Source organism: Mizuhopecten yessoensis, unplaced genomic scaffold (assembly GCF_002113885.1).
Source record: "Mizuhopecten yessoensis strain PY_sf001 unplaced genomic scaffold, ASM211388v2 scaffold6647, whole genome shotgun sequence".
In the NCBI taxonomy this organism is placed as follows: Eukaryota; Metazoa; Mollusca; class Bivalvia; order Pectinida; family Pectinidae; genus Mizuhopecten; species Mizuhopecten yessoensis.
This window is the reverse complement of record NW_018406654.1, coordinates 376,466-394,925: the sequence shown is the minus strand read 5'-3', so window position 1 is coordinate 394,925 and position 18,460 is coordinate 376,466. Positions and strand designations below refer to the sequence as shown.

At 31.8% G+C, this 18,460-nt stretch overlaps 1 protein-coding gene across 1 annotated transcript in view; it reads right to left on the bottom strand.

Moving 5' to 3' along the window:
* Nucleotides 1-620: 620 nt before the first annotated feature.
* The window catches only part of LOC110452369 (titin-like), a 69,541-nt gene continuing 51,701 nt past the window's right edge, over nucleotides 621-18,460 (bottom strand). The window contains exons 57-71 of the mRNA XM_021500846.1: nucleotides 17,976-18,005; nucleotides 16,209-16,256; nucleotides 14,485-14,529; nucleotides 14,016-14,042; nucleotides 11,096-11,119; nucleotides 10,597-10,647; nucleotides 9,877-9,909; nucleotides 9,405-9,422; nucleotides 8,404-8,454; nucleotides 7,668-7,697; nucleotides 6,412-6,441; nucleotides 4,200-4,220; nucleotides 2,170-2,217; nucleotides 1,184-1,214; nucleotides 621-797 (exon numbers count right to left, since the gene is read on the bottom strand). Coding sequence (XP_021356521.1) covers nucleotides 1,195-1,214; nucleotides 2,170-2,217; nucleotides 4,200-4,220; nucleotides 6,412-6,441; nucleotides 7,668-7,697; nucleotides 8,404-8,454; nucleotides 9,405-9,422; nucleotides 9,877-9,909; nucleotides 10,597-10,647; nucleotides 11,096-11,119; nucleotides 14,016-14,042; nucleotides 14,485-14,529; nucleotides 16,209-16,256; nucleotides 17,976-18,005 — 476 coding nt within the window. The 3' untranslated portion in view covers nucleotides 621-797; nucleotides 1,184-1,194. The remainder of the gene's footprint in view (nucleotides 798-1,183; nucleotides 1,215-2,169; nucleotides 2,218-4,199; nucleotides 4,221-6,411; nucleotides 6,442-7,667; nucleotides 7,698-8,403; nucleotides 8,455-9,404; nucleotides 9,423-9,876; nucleotides 9,910-10,596; nucleotides 10,648-11,095; nucleotides 11,120-14,015; nucleotides 14,043-14,484; nucleotides 14,530-16,208; nucleotides 16,257-17,975; nucleotides 18,006-18,460) is intronic.

Sequence of the window (18,460 nt, the reverse complement as noted above, 5' to 3'; positions counted from 1 at the left end):
TATGGTCATTTAAGGACGTGCCAGGTTTTAGTGATGGAGGAAAGCCGGAGTTCCCGGAGAAAAACCACCGACCGACGGCGACTGCCCCATGTAGGCCTCGAACCCGCGAACCAGTGGTGGAGGGCTAGTGGTAGCAGGATGTCAGACGCCTTAACCAATTGGTCACCGCGGCCCCCTCCATGATTATTTAAAAACAAAATGCATATCATCTTTTTTAGTTCGCTATGGACATTAACATGCTATTTGAATTTTGAAAATCTAAACTCTCCTCTATCAGAGACGTTATATGTAAGGAAGAGCATAAGAGTCAAGTGTAAAAATACGAATATCGTTTTTTCGTGTAACTCCATGGTCCTTTAAATTTCATGATACTAACTCAAAATGTCGACCTAATACATCGACATTTTAAGATGTTCGCTCGAAATTTCGAAATAACAACTCGACATTTCGAGATAATTGTCCGATATTTTGAGATGTTTTATTGAAATTTCGAGTAAGTAACACAAACAATCAATGTATTGCTCTTCCGCACATATGAGTTACCCATAGTATGTTTCAGTGCGCGAGATAAAGGTCGTTACACGATGCAGTGAAAGTAGATACAAAACGAAAACAGATAATTATAAAAAAGTAAACTGTGTTTTATTTTCGACGCCCGAAGATGATAATGAACAAACGCTACCATCAAATACAAATTCCTCGAAATTCAAACGAAATCTGTTTTCAAAAAAATTGTGCAGAATAATGAAGTCTTCGTTAATTTTCAAAAATTAATCGCCATTCTCCATGATGAATACCTGTAAGTACAAAGCGTATTGAACACCTTTTTGATTAATGCAATTATCATTTTGTTTTCAGTGCCACTGTTAGGAGTACTAGTTTACAGGTAAGACAGGTGTGACGCCCGATCGGATCATCTGAAAGAAACATTTCCCTAACGAAACTGCTAGACTGTTATCAGGATGACATACAATGTATGAATGACAATGATATTTGAGTTAAAGTCATGTTTAGAATTATTATAATTAAGAAAACCAAAAATGCATAAATATAGTTAAGTATGCATATATTCAGTAGTGACTATATCGAATATTTTTTCATAAATATTCTACATTTAATTTATTAATTCAATTATGTCACACATATGTTGAATGACACCGTAGACTTGCCTTGTCATACTTACAAAGATGCTTATTATTTGTTGGTTACTTTCCCTGCAAAAAAGGGAGAATAATGATATAAGAAAATCACACATAGATAGAGAACAGGTAGATAGCTTGTAATGGTTCTGCTATTATTTATCGTATATTGATTTTTATAAATAACTAGAAAACCAGAAAAAAAATACTCATTCACCAAAGTTAAAGGACAAAATTGGTTCCAGACGTCGGCAGAGAAAAAGAAAAAAAAATGTTTTAAATCTTATGAAAAGAGCGACCAAATACAGAATGGACATCTAAGTATAACCTTTACCCGTTATCATGAACTCATGTTCATGCTCAAACATGGATTTTGTGCTCAAACCAACTTTCTTGTAAATTGCTTCAATGTCAAACGACCAAAGAGTTAAATGTAAACATTACAAAAAGTGTTTTGCTTTAAATCACTTCAAATTCTTCCCAAATTATTGATAAAAGAAGAGTATCTTAATAATTTATAACAGAAACAAGATATTAGGTTAAGGAATTATATTCATGCTTGATTATGAGAACGGTTTCATAAAAAGTTTATTAAATACACGCCCTGAAGTAGCAAAAACGGGCTTCAATTAAGGATTAACTTGAATATATTTTTCATGTTATGGAGATATAACACAAAAAACCGGAGTGTACTCTAAATAACCCGCGAAGCGGTTTATGATGAGAGTACACTCCGTTTTTTGTGTGTTATAGCTCTATAACATGAAAAATATATTCAAGTTAATCCTTATAATTTAATCTACTATACACAATCCCTGTGGAAATCCACTTTTATTGATGGTCTTTTTTTCTCTTAGAAATTATTGCGCTGCAGTATCAGCCAATCAAAAGCGACGTTACAAACGGCAACGTCATTTTTTACGTTATGGACTGATAACATAAATTTGTAAGCCAATGAACAATGACCACGCTTGTTTCAAGCAAGATTAAATTATATCAATATAACATAGCAATGAACAGTTAAACTTACCATAAATATGTTTAGCAGTCATTGGCTGGCGATTCAGCTGTTGAAGCACTGTAAACAATCAAAATATTTATTATATGTTATTGAAGGATTACATCAAAATGTTTATTTGTTATAAAAATGCGGAAAAAGTAATAAAATACCAAAGAAATTAATATAAAACGAGTACAAAAAGAATATCAATCTTATAATTTCAATTCAGTGTGAATGCGAAATCTACATACACATTCAATGTCAATAACGGAACGACGGAACGTTGAGATATTTGAAAAACAAAAAAAAAAAAAAAAAGTTTTGCCTTTTTTAGCTACTTTGTTTATTGACGTATGCAAAAATATAATTATATATCTACATATATATAAACGGTAAATTCATGGGACATTTGTATTGTAATAAGGCATTTGTATTGTTAACATGTTGAATATATAGTTAAGAGTTGAAAGGAAAAAAAATAAAAATGTTCAAAGTTGTGCTTTGAATAATTAATAAGTATGAGTTTGGATTAAGTAGTTCTAGATTTCATTTCTGTCAACAGAATTACGAGAAACTGTTAAGGTATTTTTGTCCACGGTCAATCATTTTAGTGGTCAATTTTGCCAGAGACCTTCCAGATCTCACAAAGCATTTCTCCGACTTCAGTACGTCAGTGTTCTCAATTATCAACTTTCTGTGATATAAACAGTATTAGTTACAAACGATATTATTATTAACGTGTCAAAAAAATTGATAAAATAATGTATGTATGGAAATTCCGCCTATGGAAATATTCGCCCTTCAATCGTTATCATAATATCCATTTTCGCGGTTATTTCGCTATTTAAAGTGAAATACTGTGTTAGGGTTCCTCATAATTTTCTTTATGTTCATACTGCTGGGCGAAGATTAAACGATAGAAAATATTCTCCGGTATATTGAATGCTTATTCAACATGATCGTAATCGTTAATCACGTTGTTCAAAGCCACATGTGTTTTAAGAAAGTTCTGAAAAATTCGGGTATTTGTTTTTTCCCAGTCATTTTTAAAAATAAAAGCAGTTTTGGTTTTAAAGTTCCACCTGTTTGAGAAAACACACACAGGAAAAAAACCTTTATCGTGTCGTGTAATTACATGCCTCTGGGTTTTGAAGATGATATACAGTGTTAGTAAATTCACTTAATGTGTATACATACCATGTATTCAACATTGTAATTAATATTATGTTGATGAATTCAATCATCCCTTCCCTTTAGTGTGTAACAGAGAAATCTTCAACCCTTCGGGACATTATTTGGTTCTCTAACCCTGTGCTTCGAGGGTTAGACGTTAACATAATATCCCCGAGGGTTTGCAATTTTTCGGCTAAACAAGCAAGGCCGGTTATGATATTTTTTCTTCCATCCTATTATGACAATGGCAGCTTGTAAACAGAAACACGTGTTGTGGCGTATGGTTACCGCCAATAACTTTTAACGACGTCACAATGTGTTATTTTGAAACATCAGCCCCCCCCCCCCTCCCCCCCTCAAAAAAAAACCCAACAAAAAAACACCCCGGGTTTTAAAATATGTTTTTTTCCTCCGTCTTCACCCCGGGTTTTAAAATATGTTTTTTTCCTCCGTCTTAAACAAGACACAACCAAAGAAAGGTGGAAGAAAACAAAATCATGCAAAATCATGAGCTGCTAATGTTAATTGCATTATGTTACATTCCATAAGTAAAATACATGTATATAAGGCATATGTGTTGAGACCATTGGTTATTGTGGGTTATTGGTCAATGTTTGAGTAACGTTTTAAAAGTGTTGCAAGTGCAACCGATCTTTAAAATATCCACACAAAGTAATGCCAATGGCACATTGGTGAACAGTGGATACAGAGAAACATGCACACACACATTGATAATATAATTATTTTGTAAATACGAATAATAGCGAAGGATTGAACAGCAAATCCCAGATGTGCAGATAGATAATATATACACATAGGAGACATAAATATACAAAGCATATGCATATATGTGTATCGTATATAGAACATTTATATTAAAATCTTACCCTGCCCGTCCGAAACTACACCTACAAAAGTTATGCCAAATTCGTAATTATACCGAAGATTTAACAACGAAAGCACATTTGAATGCATATCGCCACCTTGTAATATGTATATATATATTTATCCCGCCTCAGGCAAAAATCCTGTAGTCCTATTGGTTAAAACGACGTCACATGATATCCAGTATATTCATTAGGTGAGTACGAAAGAGTTATCGTTCTTTGCCCATAAGAGTCAACTTGTAACATGATGGCGACCAAGCGGTTTGTGCAGACGACAGCCGATGAAATGTTAACAAGAATGTTAACAGTTTTTTTTATCCAAACGGCCTTAGACGGGTTAAATTCGTTACACAGTTTGTTAGTGACCTAATACGGCCTCGCCCGATACAAGTTTCTTTTAGACCCAATATTTTTTTCCGTATTAGGTCACTAACAAACTGTGCAACTAATAATATATACTATATAGCGAACTATTATGTGACGTCATAGTTTATGACGTCACAACATATACTTCAAATAACCCGTCTGAATAATCTCCTAGAAGAGATGAAAATACTAAAGACTCGTTGTTGATTATTCTTTCTTTTATCCTATATTTCTTCGTCCGTAAGGATGATTTTTCTGATTTATAATATTATATATATATATATAATACGGTATAACGGCTGACTTAAAACTAGCAGCTTACGTCCTTCACGTGGCTCTTCAGTGAAGGGTGAAAACTGCTAGTGTTGAAGTCGGTCGTAATATCTTATTTCTCTTTCTTCACTGACTGACTTTACATATACATTTAAGCTTTTTGCGCCCTTGTCATAAATAAATCAATAAAACACAAGGAAATACTAATTCTTGTGTCAAGAAGTTGGAAACTCAACGTTTCCCTATGCTCAAGGCATAAGCGGTGCACTGCTGTTGAATAAATTTGACCAAAAGTATCAATTATATGTCGTTTTCTTTCATTTTATGGCCGATATAACTTTTTGTTATGATGCTTTTGTCAACCCTCATTACAAACCATTGCTTCTTTTTTAAATGTAATAACTTGCTGGTTTTATTAAAAATAAAGTGAAAATTATATACAAAAGCTTAATGTTACGTTGTGCCTATACAAGTTACAGTTTGCAAAAATTGTACTAAAACATAAACATGAAAATGATATTTCTTCATAAACATATCATTTATCTCATATTCCGTCTTTGCGTATGGCAGTTATCTTCTCTTGAGAGCAGGTATTGCTTGCTACGCCATTTGTTTGTGAGAGTAACGTCATCAATTTTTGAGAAAACGATGTAATTTTCTCACACAAACCAATGACGACAATCAATACCTGATCTCAAGAGAAGATAACTCTACAATACGTAAAGACGAAATATCTACTAATAAATATTTGTGTAATATATTTCTAAACTACAACTATATCTACATGGTTATAATTTTACGGTGCGTACATACATGTATTTACATATTCTTTTTAATTTCTCAAATCCATGAAGGTATGAAGTTTATGATATTTGTATATTTTACTATATGCGTCATTGTGTAACATAAATATGAGTTTGTATTCATCAATGTCATTTACTTGCAGTGGCTCTGTTAATTACCCACCTAAGGTCATATAACCTAACTAGAAATGGTACATCTAGTTACACCTAGTCTTGAGGATTCTTATCCCACTGCAGGCTAAACACTAGAGAATGTTACTTTTGGTTTCCATAAATACAGTTACCCCATTAATTGTGTTGAGTGTATAACCAAAGATGAATTTGCTACGTAGCATTAGGTCAGCCTCCCTTGCGAAGACAGTCTGTCGTTGCTAAATCGATTCTTTTCATTTATATTGGCGTGAGAAGTAATATAGGATTTTTGTTCAATGAACAAAGAAACCGTTTCATTTTGACGATTACGTATTACAATGTGTGATCAATGTTACCGTTATTAAAACACTTTCTGACAATTACTGTATCACACTGTGTAGAAACACAACGAACACACCTTTTTTTGAGTTTGTTTTTGCGAGGTTGTATGATGTCATTGACAATAAAAACAGACACTTTTTTAATGTAAAAAAGTAACTAAATATATCCAAGCTCGTCGGTGTGAATGGTAAAGGTTGTGTACTTGTTTTACAAACGTTGGTATACTATTTGTTTCAGATGTGCAAACTAACTATAAAATATATTTCATGATACATTTCCATGACATGTATACTTACTCCTTGGTAGATACTGTCTGCGTCGGGACACTTCATAATAGGGAAATGTCATTGTGTTTACGACTATCAATTATTTTAGACAAAACTATTAAATATCTGCGTTATGCTATGATAGGTTAACGCAAGAACTCAAACTTATATACAAAGAAGTAACTAAAATTATATGTAGACAAAAATAAAGTCAAACTAAAGGTTTAATGACTTTAAGGAACTTATCAAAACTTGAATTTAATCGTTTGCGTTATAATCGCGATTAGCTAGCTTTGCTTTATGCATCCCAGTGCTTTGCTAAATATTTGATATAATTGCTTCTAGTAAGTAAAGATAATAAATAATTTTAAAGTTTAAAATGTTTGTCAATAATTCTTATGCAATGGACATACATTAACTTTCTTGAAAATTATATTCCTCGTCTTATCGTATCGATAATGAGTCCTCCACAGATTTCTGAGAGTGTTTTTATTGATATCAAACTAAATAGCTGTTTTTTTTTTTATCGGTATGTCATCGCTTATATAAATGATAATATAATGCATTGCAAACCAAGTAACGGATATATATGTTACATTTGCAAAGTCGCAGAATCTGAACAAATTCGCTAAAAACATCGATAAAATATATCTTTACAAATCAAAGGCATGCGAAAAGGATATTATGAAAGAAAAATAGATAATAAACATATCAGACAGTATATGCATATTACATTTCTATTTTGTATGGTAATTGTTATTGTGAATTCGAAAGTATATTTTTTCTCAATTTTGTAAATATTTCGGTTGTTTAAATTATCAATGTATCAAACTTTATACATATAGTATATATATATATATATATATATATATATATATATTATCAGAAAAAAACCCAAACTTTTTGTTCTTTTTCTGTTATATAACACAAGGTGACCAAATTGTTACTATATTTAGATATATGTTTATGAGTAGTACAATATTGACAATTCGTTATTAAATGACATTTGACAGACATTATGGAACTACTAATACGACAAGATCCTCTGTCAAGACAAGACAAAAACTACAGGTACTGGACGGAACCTGTGATATCAACATATTTGCATGACACACTCATTTTACCAACACGATAATTCACAAATACTTTGTATATTAACGTGCAAAGGAACTACATATATATATAATGAAGATTTTCTTCGTACACTGAATATACATAATTTTAGTACGTGCATACTAACATCATACAGGATACAGGTTTACTACAGTTTCACACTAAATACTTACTCGCTGGCATAAGGAATCTTGATTGTTGTACTTTTAACAATGAATGGCAATTTATTCATTTTACCAATATCAAGTAATACAATAAAAAAGTATAACTTTTAAAATGTGTTTTGAATATCATCTTTATATAGAGCCAATTATTATGTAACAGTTTCAATATAATGGTATTTCTGATGTTTCTTTTAAATCTTTTTTTTATTCATATTAATCACTCGTGTATGCCCGGAATTTAGCGCGCGGGAGACTTATTGAGGGAGAAATCAGGAGTACCCGTTGAAAACCAACGTGGTCGGACAGGTGACCCCATACTTTTTCACGTCCGATCGGGACTTCTTTTACCTAAGATTATCTTAACAGTTATTGAATAACGGCATTTTGCAGGGGGTTGGAGATATTTGAGTTTAATATTACATTCACTTTTACAACGAACATGGCAAGTTTTATCGATGTATCGAAGAGTTTTAGCAGACTGGCACATTGACTGATTGGTATTATCGCAATAAACGCAACAGAGAAAAAAAAAATAATAAAAAAAAATCGTCATTATAAATTTGCGCAGTATTAGAAATATACGAAGCGGTACACTGGAAGAAAGTTATGATTTACGTTTATAGCTTTACAATTGTTTGTTGTTGTTGCTACTATTTTTGTTATTGTTGTTGATATTGTTGTTAAATTTGCACTACTCTTATATAAAATGAAATAACATTATATAATATAATTATAGCATACACACCTCCTGCTCCCTGTGCAAACCCACCTTGATGTCCGGCATTGCTACGCATCCCTGTTGAAAAAATAAATAAATATTTATTATGAATTGTTCTGAACATCAACAAAAAATTTCGAGAAAGTTTTTTTCAAGTCTTGAATTAATAATGTTTTCCTTTTAGAACAGTCTGCGTTACTTACATATGTACAATCAGAAATGAACCCGACGACCCTTGTGTTTGAACGTTAACCCATCTTGCATGATAATAAAGAATGATCCCATAGTGCTGGCTACCTTTAGTAGTTAAATGAGAAGGGCAAATTTAATGTTGGGCGAAAATGAAATTACTGCCGACGGGCGAACAATTTGACTGGGCGAACAATTCCCGGTATAAAGCAACGAATCCCCTCAAAAATCACAAGGGGAAGCAAAATTGAATGAACATATAAAACATCAAAATGAAGTTAATTGAGACATGTTTGCTTATGGTTAGACTTCAATTGCGAATATCACCAGCTTTACTACATGTACCAAGCGACAGACCATTGATAAGGCGTGCGTTGTTTAAATTGAGAGGCTTATCTGTTTTAAAATTACGTCGATGAAACAACCGACTCAATCAACTTTTATGGCATACCATATATGGGGAGTTTTTAATAGTACAAGGTTTATGTGAGACTTTTCCAGGATTATGCTACATTTAACAGTAACGACATAGTATGCATCAATAACAAGCCACTTTGTAATTATTGCTCGTAAATAACAGAAGTTATGACACAAAAAATTGCTGATCAACTGCAAAACGTTCTCATCCCTTGATTTCTTTATAAACGGAAAACAAAATTTTATTTAAAATGTGAAAATTATATTATCCACAAAACTAATTGCAAATATTGTGAATATTCGCCATTAATCGTAACTGCTATAAACATTTTGCATTTATAGTTTCATAAAACAGATTGTGAATGCATTCCAGGTTTCAAGCTGTTTAATGTTTTCACCAAACGAAAATGAATTTTACTCACCAGATTGAAGGTCTGAAACTAAAGAAAATAAGATACATTTTAACAAAGTAGTGAGATAAGTATTTATTAAGGATGTATGCTACTTTATATATTATGGCTGGAAGTGATGTAAGAGTTACTTCCCCTAGATCTTTTAACAAGAATTAGCAAACAATTCAAAAGTAACCAAGCGTAATCCATATTTTATTCTTATGTACCATTTTAATGTGCCCTCCTGATTTTCTTGATGTGTATTTATTACTTAAATACTATTATATATATATTAGTTTGTTGAGAAATTTAAAACCTATATTTTAACCAGAATGACATCAATGTTCATTGACCAAAACAGTTAAGAAAATTATCGATATTGCTTGCATATCCATCCCAAATTATGTAATACAAAAAAAATCTATTCTTTCAAAAAGGTAGAGAAACACACGCTTATTTACGTTAAGCATTTTCACCCGTTTCGTTACTTTCAATTACTTACTCATAGCTCCGATTGAACCGCCTGCCGCTCCACCTGTTTCAAAGGAAAAAGAGGGATAAGATATTTTTTCCAAATCTATTAACTGATTAGCTGTACAAAATTGCTGCACAGATTTACTTCGTAGCTGGTATTCCGTCTTTGCGTATTGCAGAGTTATCTTCTCTTGTGAGCAGGTATTGATTGTTACGTCATTGGTTTATGTGAGAAAATTACGTCGTTTTTTCAAAAATTGATGACATTACTCTCACAAGCAAGTGACGTAACAATCAATACCTGCTCACAAGAGAAGATAACTCTGCAATACGCAAAGACGGAATACAAATGACTCAATAAAATGTTGTAATTAATTTTGAGGTTTATGTCTAGGCATGTGCATATAAAACATGTGCATGATTGCAAGTAGTTAGCATGCAAATTTGCATGATATGTTCTTGCGTAATTTGTTTATATATTCTAAAATATGCATCAAATCATGCAGTTCTAAACATTCATATGTCGATTGCAGATACGATTTTCATGTATGCCATGCATTGAATCGGAATATTCAAACAAGGTTGAGCACAATTCGTTGTGTTTTTAGACCATTTAATTAGATCCAGGGTGATTATGTATCCCATAACATACATGTTATCGAAGTACCAGAATCAGTAACCCGAAATTAATGATATCGAGATATCTCGGAGCATATTTATGCACAGTAATCGAATGCTATTTACATACCTGTCATACCTGCAATACCCGCAACACCTGCAACACCTTGCTGCATGTGACCTAAACGTTAAGATAGAATAATGATTAATTTGTCGTATATGTAGTCACTATGGCCAAAAGAAACACACACAAAATATTGAGGAAGATGCCTTCGAAATATGTTAATAATGTTTTCACATAATTAGTTAATGTTAGTGGTACTTTTGTGATATTTAACATCATAACAACGTTTCTGATTGGTTAAGATAATATATTTTAGCATCATTATAAAATAGTTGGTAGACAGACTAAACAAATGTCTAAACAACACACATACAAGCGATTCATAAGGCAATAATGAAGATTCCATGCAGAATATTCAGGGGGTAAAAAGACAGAAATTCTACAGACTAAAAGCGATGATTGTAACGGGAAGTATAAATTCGTGATACTTTCAAAGTGATGTACTTATTAATTATTTTATTGATTATAGAAATAGAAATGCACTGTTAGCATTATGTATACATACCTCCAGCACGTGCGAAAATGGGACCTGGGAATAACAAAAAACAATGTGTCTTAAATATGATCATCGACAACCAGGACAATCACACGGAACATAGTGAAAAAATAGCATTTTCATTGAATAACCATTTACCATAATGTCACACAACGGTGTTTTTTTCTATGTTAGTGGTAACTTTATTCTAATTAACCTTATCCTTATTTCAGCGTACCTGATTGGCTGATATATTGACGTATATGAGGGTTTCCGTGACCAATAGACATATCGTATAACAATGATAAATGGGCAAAACTGGAAGCTAGTTTTTTTAAACTTCATTTGAAGAGTTCCATGGCGTTATTCATGGCAGGACAGAAATATTTTTGGAACTATTTAACGATGTCCTTTACAGTATTTATTATTTTCCTTATAAGACGAAATGTAATACTGCCTAAAATTAGCCATCGTAAGCTGCTTTATAACATGGAGATAACACATTCATACGGCAATATTAAAGATTCCATAGATGCTAGTTCAGTTAAAGGGACATAACTCGTGCAGGCTGTGGATGTCTATGTTAGTCGTTAACAAAGGCAGAACAAACGTGTTTATGAACTCGTGGTACTTTCCAAGTCATTTAGTATAAAACAAAATCCAATACAGGCAATGATGTATATATAAATATATAAGTATACATGAGTTTAAATTTCATATGAGATTGATGAAATGAGTCTGAAGAATTTTTCATTTAAGCGAGCCTCTGGCGAATACGCAACCAAGTAACATTCGATTGATCAGAATGTCTTATAGTCATTTCATTTATAGTTGATAGTCATCAGATCTGAGTGAGTATTTGTTTTTTGTTTTTTGTTTTTATAGTTTTTTATCGATCAGGCTTGATATTAGAAAAAAACGTACCAGAAAGTGTAGGCAAAGTATCGATGTATGAGCAATACACATAGATAAAACAAATAGAGTTTTGACAAAGCATGTGTACATCTGTTCATTTTAGCAATAAGTGAATTATCCGATTTCACCAAGAAATTTCTTTTCTCTTTGTATTCCATTGATACAACATTGAACTATATTTTCAATCAACAAATTGCATTGTGAAGCAAAATTATCATAATGAAATCATACTTAACAAAAATAACTAAAATTAAAGATAAAGAAATTTCTGATCTATTCTTCGAAAATGGCAAAGGATACTTACCTTTATAACCGTTAATACGCATGTCAATATGAACAAGGGGTCATGAAGGAGTGTTCTATGTGATCAAACACATACTTTGTGGGTTTCAACTTAAGTCAAAAGTTAAACAAAGTCAGGATGTCATTGGAATTCAAGATCGATTGATTGATAGGTTTTACGTCCGCTTTATGACCGAGTAGTTCGGTTATCCAGCAGACTAGGTATTCAAGATCAATGCGAACAACATTACGAATTTAAGAGGCGCCATAAAAGACTGAACGATATCATGAGAAAATATCAAATACATTAAACAAGACGGAATGACATCCTGAACAACAACACACGCCAAGAGGTTAAGTAAACATATGCATAAAATAAATAAATGGTAAAGCGTGAACAAACGCGAACAGTTTGTGAATAATTTAAAGCAATCATTTCAGATCATTATTTAAGAAAGAAAAGATATAAGACAATATATAGAACCATCGACGCACAACATCTCGATATGCAACACTACAATTCAAAAGTTTGCTATGGGTAAGTCAATCTTGCATACGCTTATCAAATAATTATAAATAAAACCTATTTTTTGCGAGAAGTACTTTATTGTTAATGGAGTTGGATTGTCAATTAAACCATGTACCAATATAAAATATAAAGAAAGACAAAAATGAATAAAGTCTTATATATACATCATAATTGCATATGGTATAAACGGAATGTTCTGTTCCGAAAGAGGATATATCTTTTGATAGGTAAGGATAGGTATCTACAGGAGGGAGGCATTTCCTGATGCTTTTTGCTTAATTCGGATTAGATATTCAACCAGTTTGATATGTATATAAACCGAATGAAATATATTACGCATTGCCTTAATCTTTGACAGAGATATATTTCTAATGTATTGAAACGGGCAGCTCGACTCGTTGAGTCCGGAATACCTATTATGGCAGAGTGCGTTTAGCTTTAGCGTGTAACACTCAATATATGCACATATATAGAGACAGTGTTTACTAAAAGTATCCGTAGAAGTATGAATACTAACAAATCTAAAGTGAAACAAAAGTTGTGCTGGTACCGGAAAAAAACATATAAGCTTAAAGTGTGCATCCTTTGTTCATCTTTCCTGAAATAACTATGTATTTAAATAAGTTCTTGACATTAAACAGTGTGTAAATCTATATCAGGTCAAAGTTAACATAAACGAAAATCGTTACTGCATGTATCTTGTACATAATTATTGCTAAAACATAAAAAAAATTGTTCCCCATAACATATTATAGTATGTATAAACCTCATTTCTGTATTTTTTCTAAGCTCTTATTTTATCTATCCTCGTTTATTGACATATTTGCTGGGATTTTAATTTATGAAGGAATAATAAATATTGGATACATGTCATTTGTTGAACAGGGACGTATTTAATTTTCGCAAGATTAATTAGGATAATTTTCGATTATCTGACCTCGCACGTTTTCGCGAAGATGTTTATCTCACGGAGAATAAAGAATTGGCAGTATCTGGAACATGGCTTAACATGAGACATGACTATATATATATATTCTTTATACGTTATGCATAATCCAATTTATATTAATATTTATTTTAAAATAAACTAATGCATTGTTTTACTTTACTATTTAAATATAGTCCTCCCTGAAATAGTATCAAGATGATGTTGATAAGTGTTTCTGAAAGCAAAATAATTAGCTTGCAACGCCAAACATAAACTCAACACGTTGTTTTATTCACCTGATGAACTTTGACTTGTGTATCGTCCTAAAGAAAAATTAATAATTTAATAACATAATAGTTCGTCATTAATTAATGGATTCTATTTATTCAGATAAGTTATATGTGATGTGAAAGTGATTGTCATGATTTTATTCTAACGATTCTGAAATTCATTTTCAAATTATATTATCTCTTTGTTTAAATTTGATCTGACATTTGTTCATTGATTTATGGCAGACACCTTTTCTTTTCACTGCTCAACTGTAACATTAGTTCCCGATGCGTACGTAAATGAGGTCACACTTACATGGACATCAGTTCACTTTTTGACATCAATTGTGTTGATATGTGCATTAAAAGGGACGACAACAAATGTTATAATTCGGCAGCAAAAATGAAGGGTCTGTTATCTATTTTTAACAGATGACGTTTGAAAATTTCCAACCGTTTGATACATTAAGTGAACCAAAGTAAGTGCTTATTTTACCATTATTGGTTCTGTAACGTCGACGGCCTGCTCTATGCCTTATGCCTGTTTCCGATGAAAATGTCATAAACATTGAAAAATTCAATCATCTCAAATATTTGTGTTTTATGATATCACGGAGGACTCTTTAACGGTAGCATAAAGTTGACAGCCACTTTCTATGACTTTTGCCTTCGAAAGTGTGCAATATCACAAATTCGTGTGTGCTTTTGCTCGTTTTCGTGATCATCATTGATACACTTTTGTTCAGTTATACATTTACTCAGTACAGTTGTACATTTTTTTAAACACTCGTTTAATTCACTTTGCATTCGATCATTTTTGTACACAATTGTTTTCCAAACAAAAAGTGTAAAATGGGACATTGGTGATTATAAAATGATCGAAGAGCGAAGTACACAATCATGACTCATGGGACAATTTTGATTATAATCTAATACACTATAGAGATTACAAACATATACCGTGGTACACTTTTGGATATAAAAGATATAAAAAGGATCTGGTTACGTCATGCATTGAACAATATTTGCACTTATGAACGAATATTTTAATCTTAACAATTACTGGTTTTGTTTCTCAGTAAAAAATGTTGTTTTTTTATTTTTATGAAGACTATGCATTTTGTTAAATTTATTTTATAATATAACAGGATTTTGTTTAACATATTTAATTTCCAATTTATGCAGTCATGTCATATATACTTTACAAAAATACACTACTTCAGATCAGTTACTGTTCATAATAAACTAATCTATAGCAGTCTGAGTAAATTTACAAATTAAGGTAATCTATGACATCAGTGTAATTATGCAAATTAAGATTATCTATAACATAAGTGTTGTTTTATTAATAGAGAGAATCTATACGTGAAAATGTGATTTTACAGATGAAAGGAATGTATGATAGCAGTGTTTTGCTACAAAATAATGGAATATATGGCATTAGTGGAATTTTACAGATAAAGGGAATGTATGACCTCGGGGTAATTTTACAAATGACGGGAATATTTCACAACATTGTAATTTTAAAAACCAAGGGAATAATTGACTACAATACAAAAGCAGTTATGATAGAGGTGTTATTTCACAAATTAGGGAATCTATAGCAGCAGAGATGTAATTTCACAAGATTCGGCAACATATTAGAGTAAAGTAAATTAGCTGTGTGAATGAATTCACGGCTGATTTGTAATTTACATAGGAAAATAATATAAAGCATTAGTACGTTGTATAACGCTGTGCAACACCCACACTCAATATACAACATAATAATAAGGAATATATTTCCTCGCAATATGTTATATGTATCTTTTAATCGTTATGCTTTCACGGGAAAAGCGCAATTACTCCACCTCATGACAATTATTAAGGGCTCGTTAGTTTAGATATCCAATCTTGATATAATTGCTGAATGAATTTGCTTAGTGACAACAACAGGCAGGACTGAATACGTCTATTGGTATTTTAAATTGACATAAATATCAAAATACATCAATAAATGAAAATTTCAGGATGTTAGATCTAATTATTTATAGCCCTTTGTTTTGATTTATTTCAATTGTTTTAACAACATTGTTTACAGAAAAAAGCTATATTCCATTTAAAGCTTGTGAAATGGATATTAATTAATTTTACCGTGAGTTTTCCCGTATGTTGCCAAACCAGCTACACCATGTGTTAAACGAGGATCGCCGAAGGCTACTCCTCTTGAAGAGGACATACCTGAACCAACTCGACTGAATCCACTGGTCCTGCCGCCGCTAATCATACCTAAATTTAATTATATTACGTAAATGGTTAGTGTACAACTTACTCTTAATACAATGATCATGTATCTACTTACAGCTTACTGTCATTTCATTTCATATTTTGCTTTTCATTTTTACACCATTATAATGCCATTTTGCTATTGGGAGACTGGCAGTATGACGAGGATAACTATCTAAATGAAAGAGTACATAATTATAAATTACAATTTAGGGAAGCAATATGCTGATCATATCAATGAATACCCATCAGCATCGCTGTCTTTGAGCTAAGACGTCAATACATTATGATTGTGACGTCACATTTTAAAGGTTAATACACACCACGTGATGAGGTTCATATCATACACTCAAAAAATTAACTGCAATTGTTGCTAGATAGAACGTAATTATGCTAGAAATGTGTCGTAGCACAAATAACCTAACACTTTTGTGAAGTTAGATTATTCTGACTGAACATGTACAGAACGCGTTAAACAAAATTAAAATTGTGTAACATACTGCAATTAATTGTAATGATTTAATATAAAACATAACATGTTACTATAAATCGTATTCACGAATATTCCAACAGGGATAAATTGTACAAGTATTCATATTAATGACAGTTGGTCAGTATGGTTAGATTGACTTTAAATTACCGACATGTGGTATCTATTGACAGATATTGTCTATGGTATATTTGACTGTATATCACATGCATGTCGTAGCTATTAACATATAGTGTCTACGGTATATTTGACCGTATATTACAGATATGTCGTAGCTATTAACATATAGTGTCTATGGTATATTTGACCGTATATTACAAACAGGTCGTAGCTATTAACAGATATAGTGTCTATGGTATATTTGACTGTATGATTCAGACAGGTCGTAGCTATTAACAGATAGTGTATACGGTATATTTGACTGTATGGTTCAGACAAGTTGTAGCTGTTAACAGATAGTGTATACGGTATATTTGACTGTATGGTTCAGACAGGTTGTAGCTGTTAACAGATAGAGTCTATGGTATATTTGACTGTATGATTCAGACAGGTCGTGGTCATATACATTTATGTCAGTTAGACCATCTTTTATATACAAATATAAACAGACGATGTCTTTTTTTAATTTGTATATATGTTAAAGGCAAGTATAGCAAGATGTAGCTATATATGGCAAGTTTATCACACACTTAAGTCAGATTATATTGTACGACAGACTATGCATGACAACGTTTTAGACAAAAGTTATCTACAGAAAGTAACGTTTACGAAAATTTGACAATATGCTATAAATAGATGGCAGCTATTGATAGATGTAATCGTTGCCAATTTTCCCGCGGAATACAAGCGGTGGGTAAATACAAACAGGTGGTATATATAAAACGTGTTATAGTATATTTTTGACAAGTAGTTTCTATGGAGATGTTTTTTTTTATATTTTATCATTTATCATAGACATATGAAACATATATATAACTATGGCTGACGTATTCCGTCTTTGCGTATTGCAGAGTTATCTTCTCTTTGGAGCATGTATTGATTGTTACTCACTTGTTTGTGAGAGTAACGTCATCATTTTTTGAGAAAACGACGTAATTTTCTCACACAAACCAATGACGTAACAATCAATACCTGCTCCCAAGAGAAGATAACTCTGCAATACGCAAAGACGGAATATGTTTGTCTATTATAAAGTTGTGATCATGTGGACACTGCTATATATATCAACTTACCCTGTGACCCACGAATCGTCTGTATTTGGTCTATAGTTTAAAAAAAGTAATCAGTAATCTTCATATATATGTTGCATGGTGAGAAATTGATTTATTAAAAATAACTTTGTTTTTCCTTTAGAAAGGAAATGATAAGACAGAATCCTAGCCATATATTGTCTCATATTGATTGTGATTAATTAATTAATGTTATTTAAAAAGATAAAATAATTCATTGACATTGTTTACTGCAGTATATCATTGAACATATACATCTTCTAAAATGACTAATATCACAAAGTCACTATTATAGTTTGTATTGATACACATATATGTTAGCGGTGCTGAATAGACGGTGCACATACGTAAGCGAAAATAAGGTGCATTAAGCTTTCATTTAGGAAGGCAATCTAGCACTTAAATTACGTAAGACGAATTTGCACAATGCTTTTGATAGAATTAAACACCCAACTACGTCATATTTGCCAGATAAATGTAATAATGAA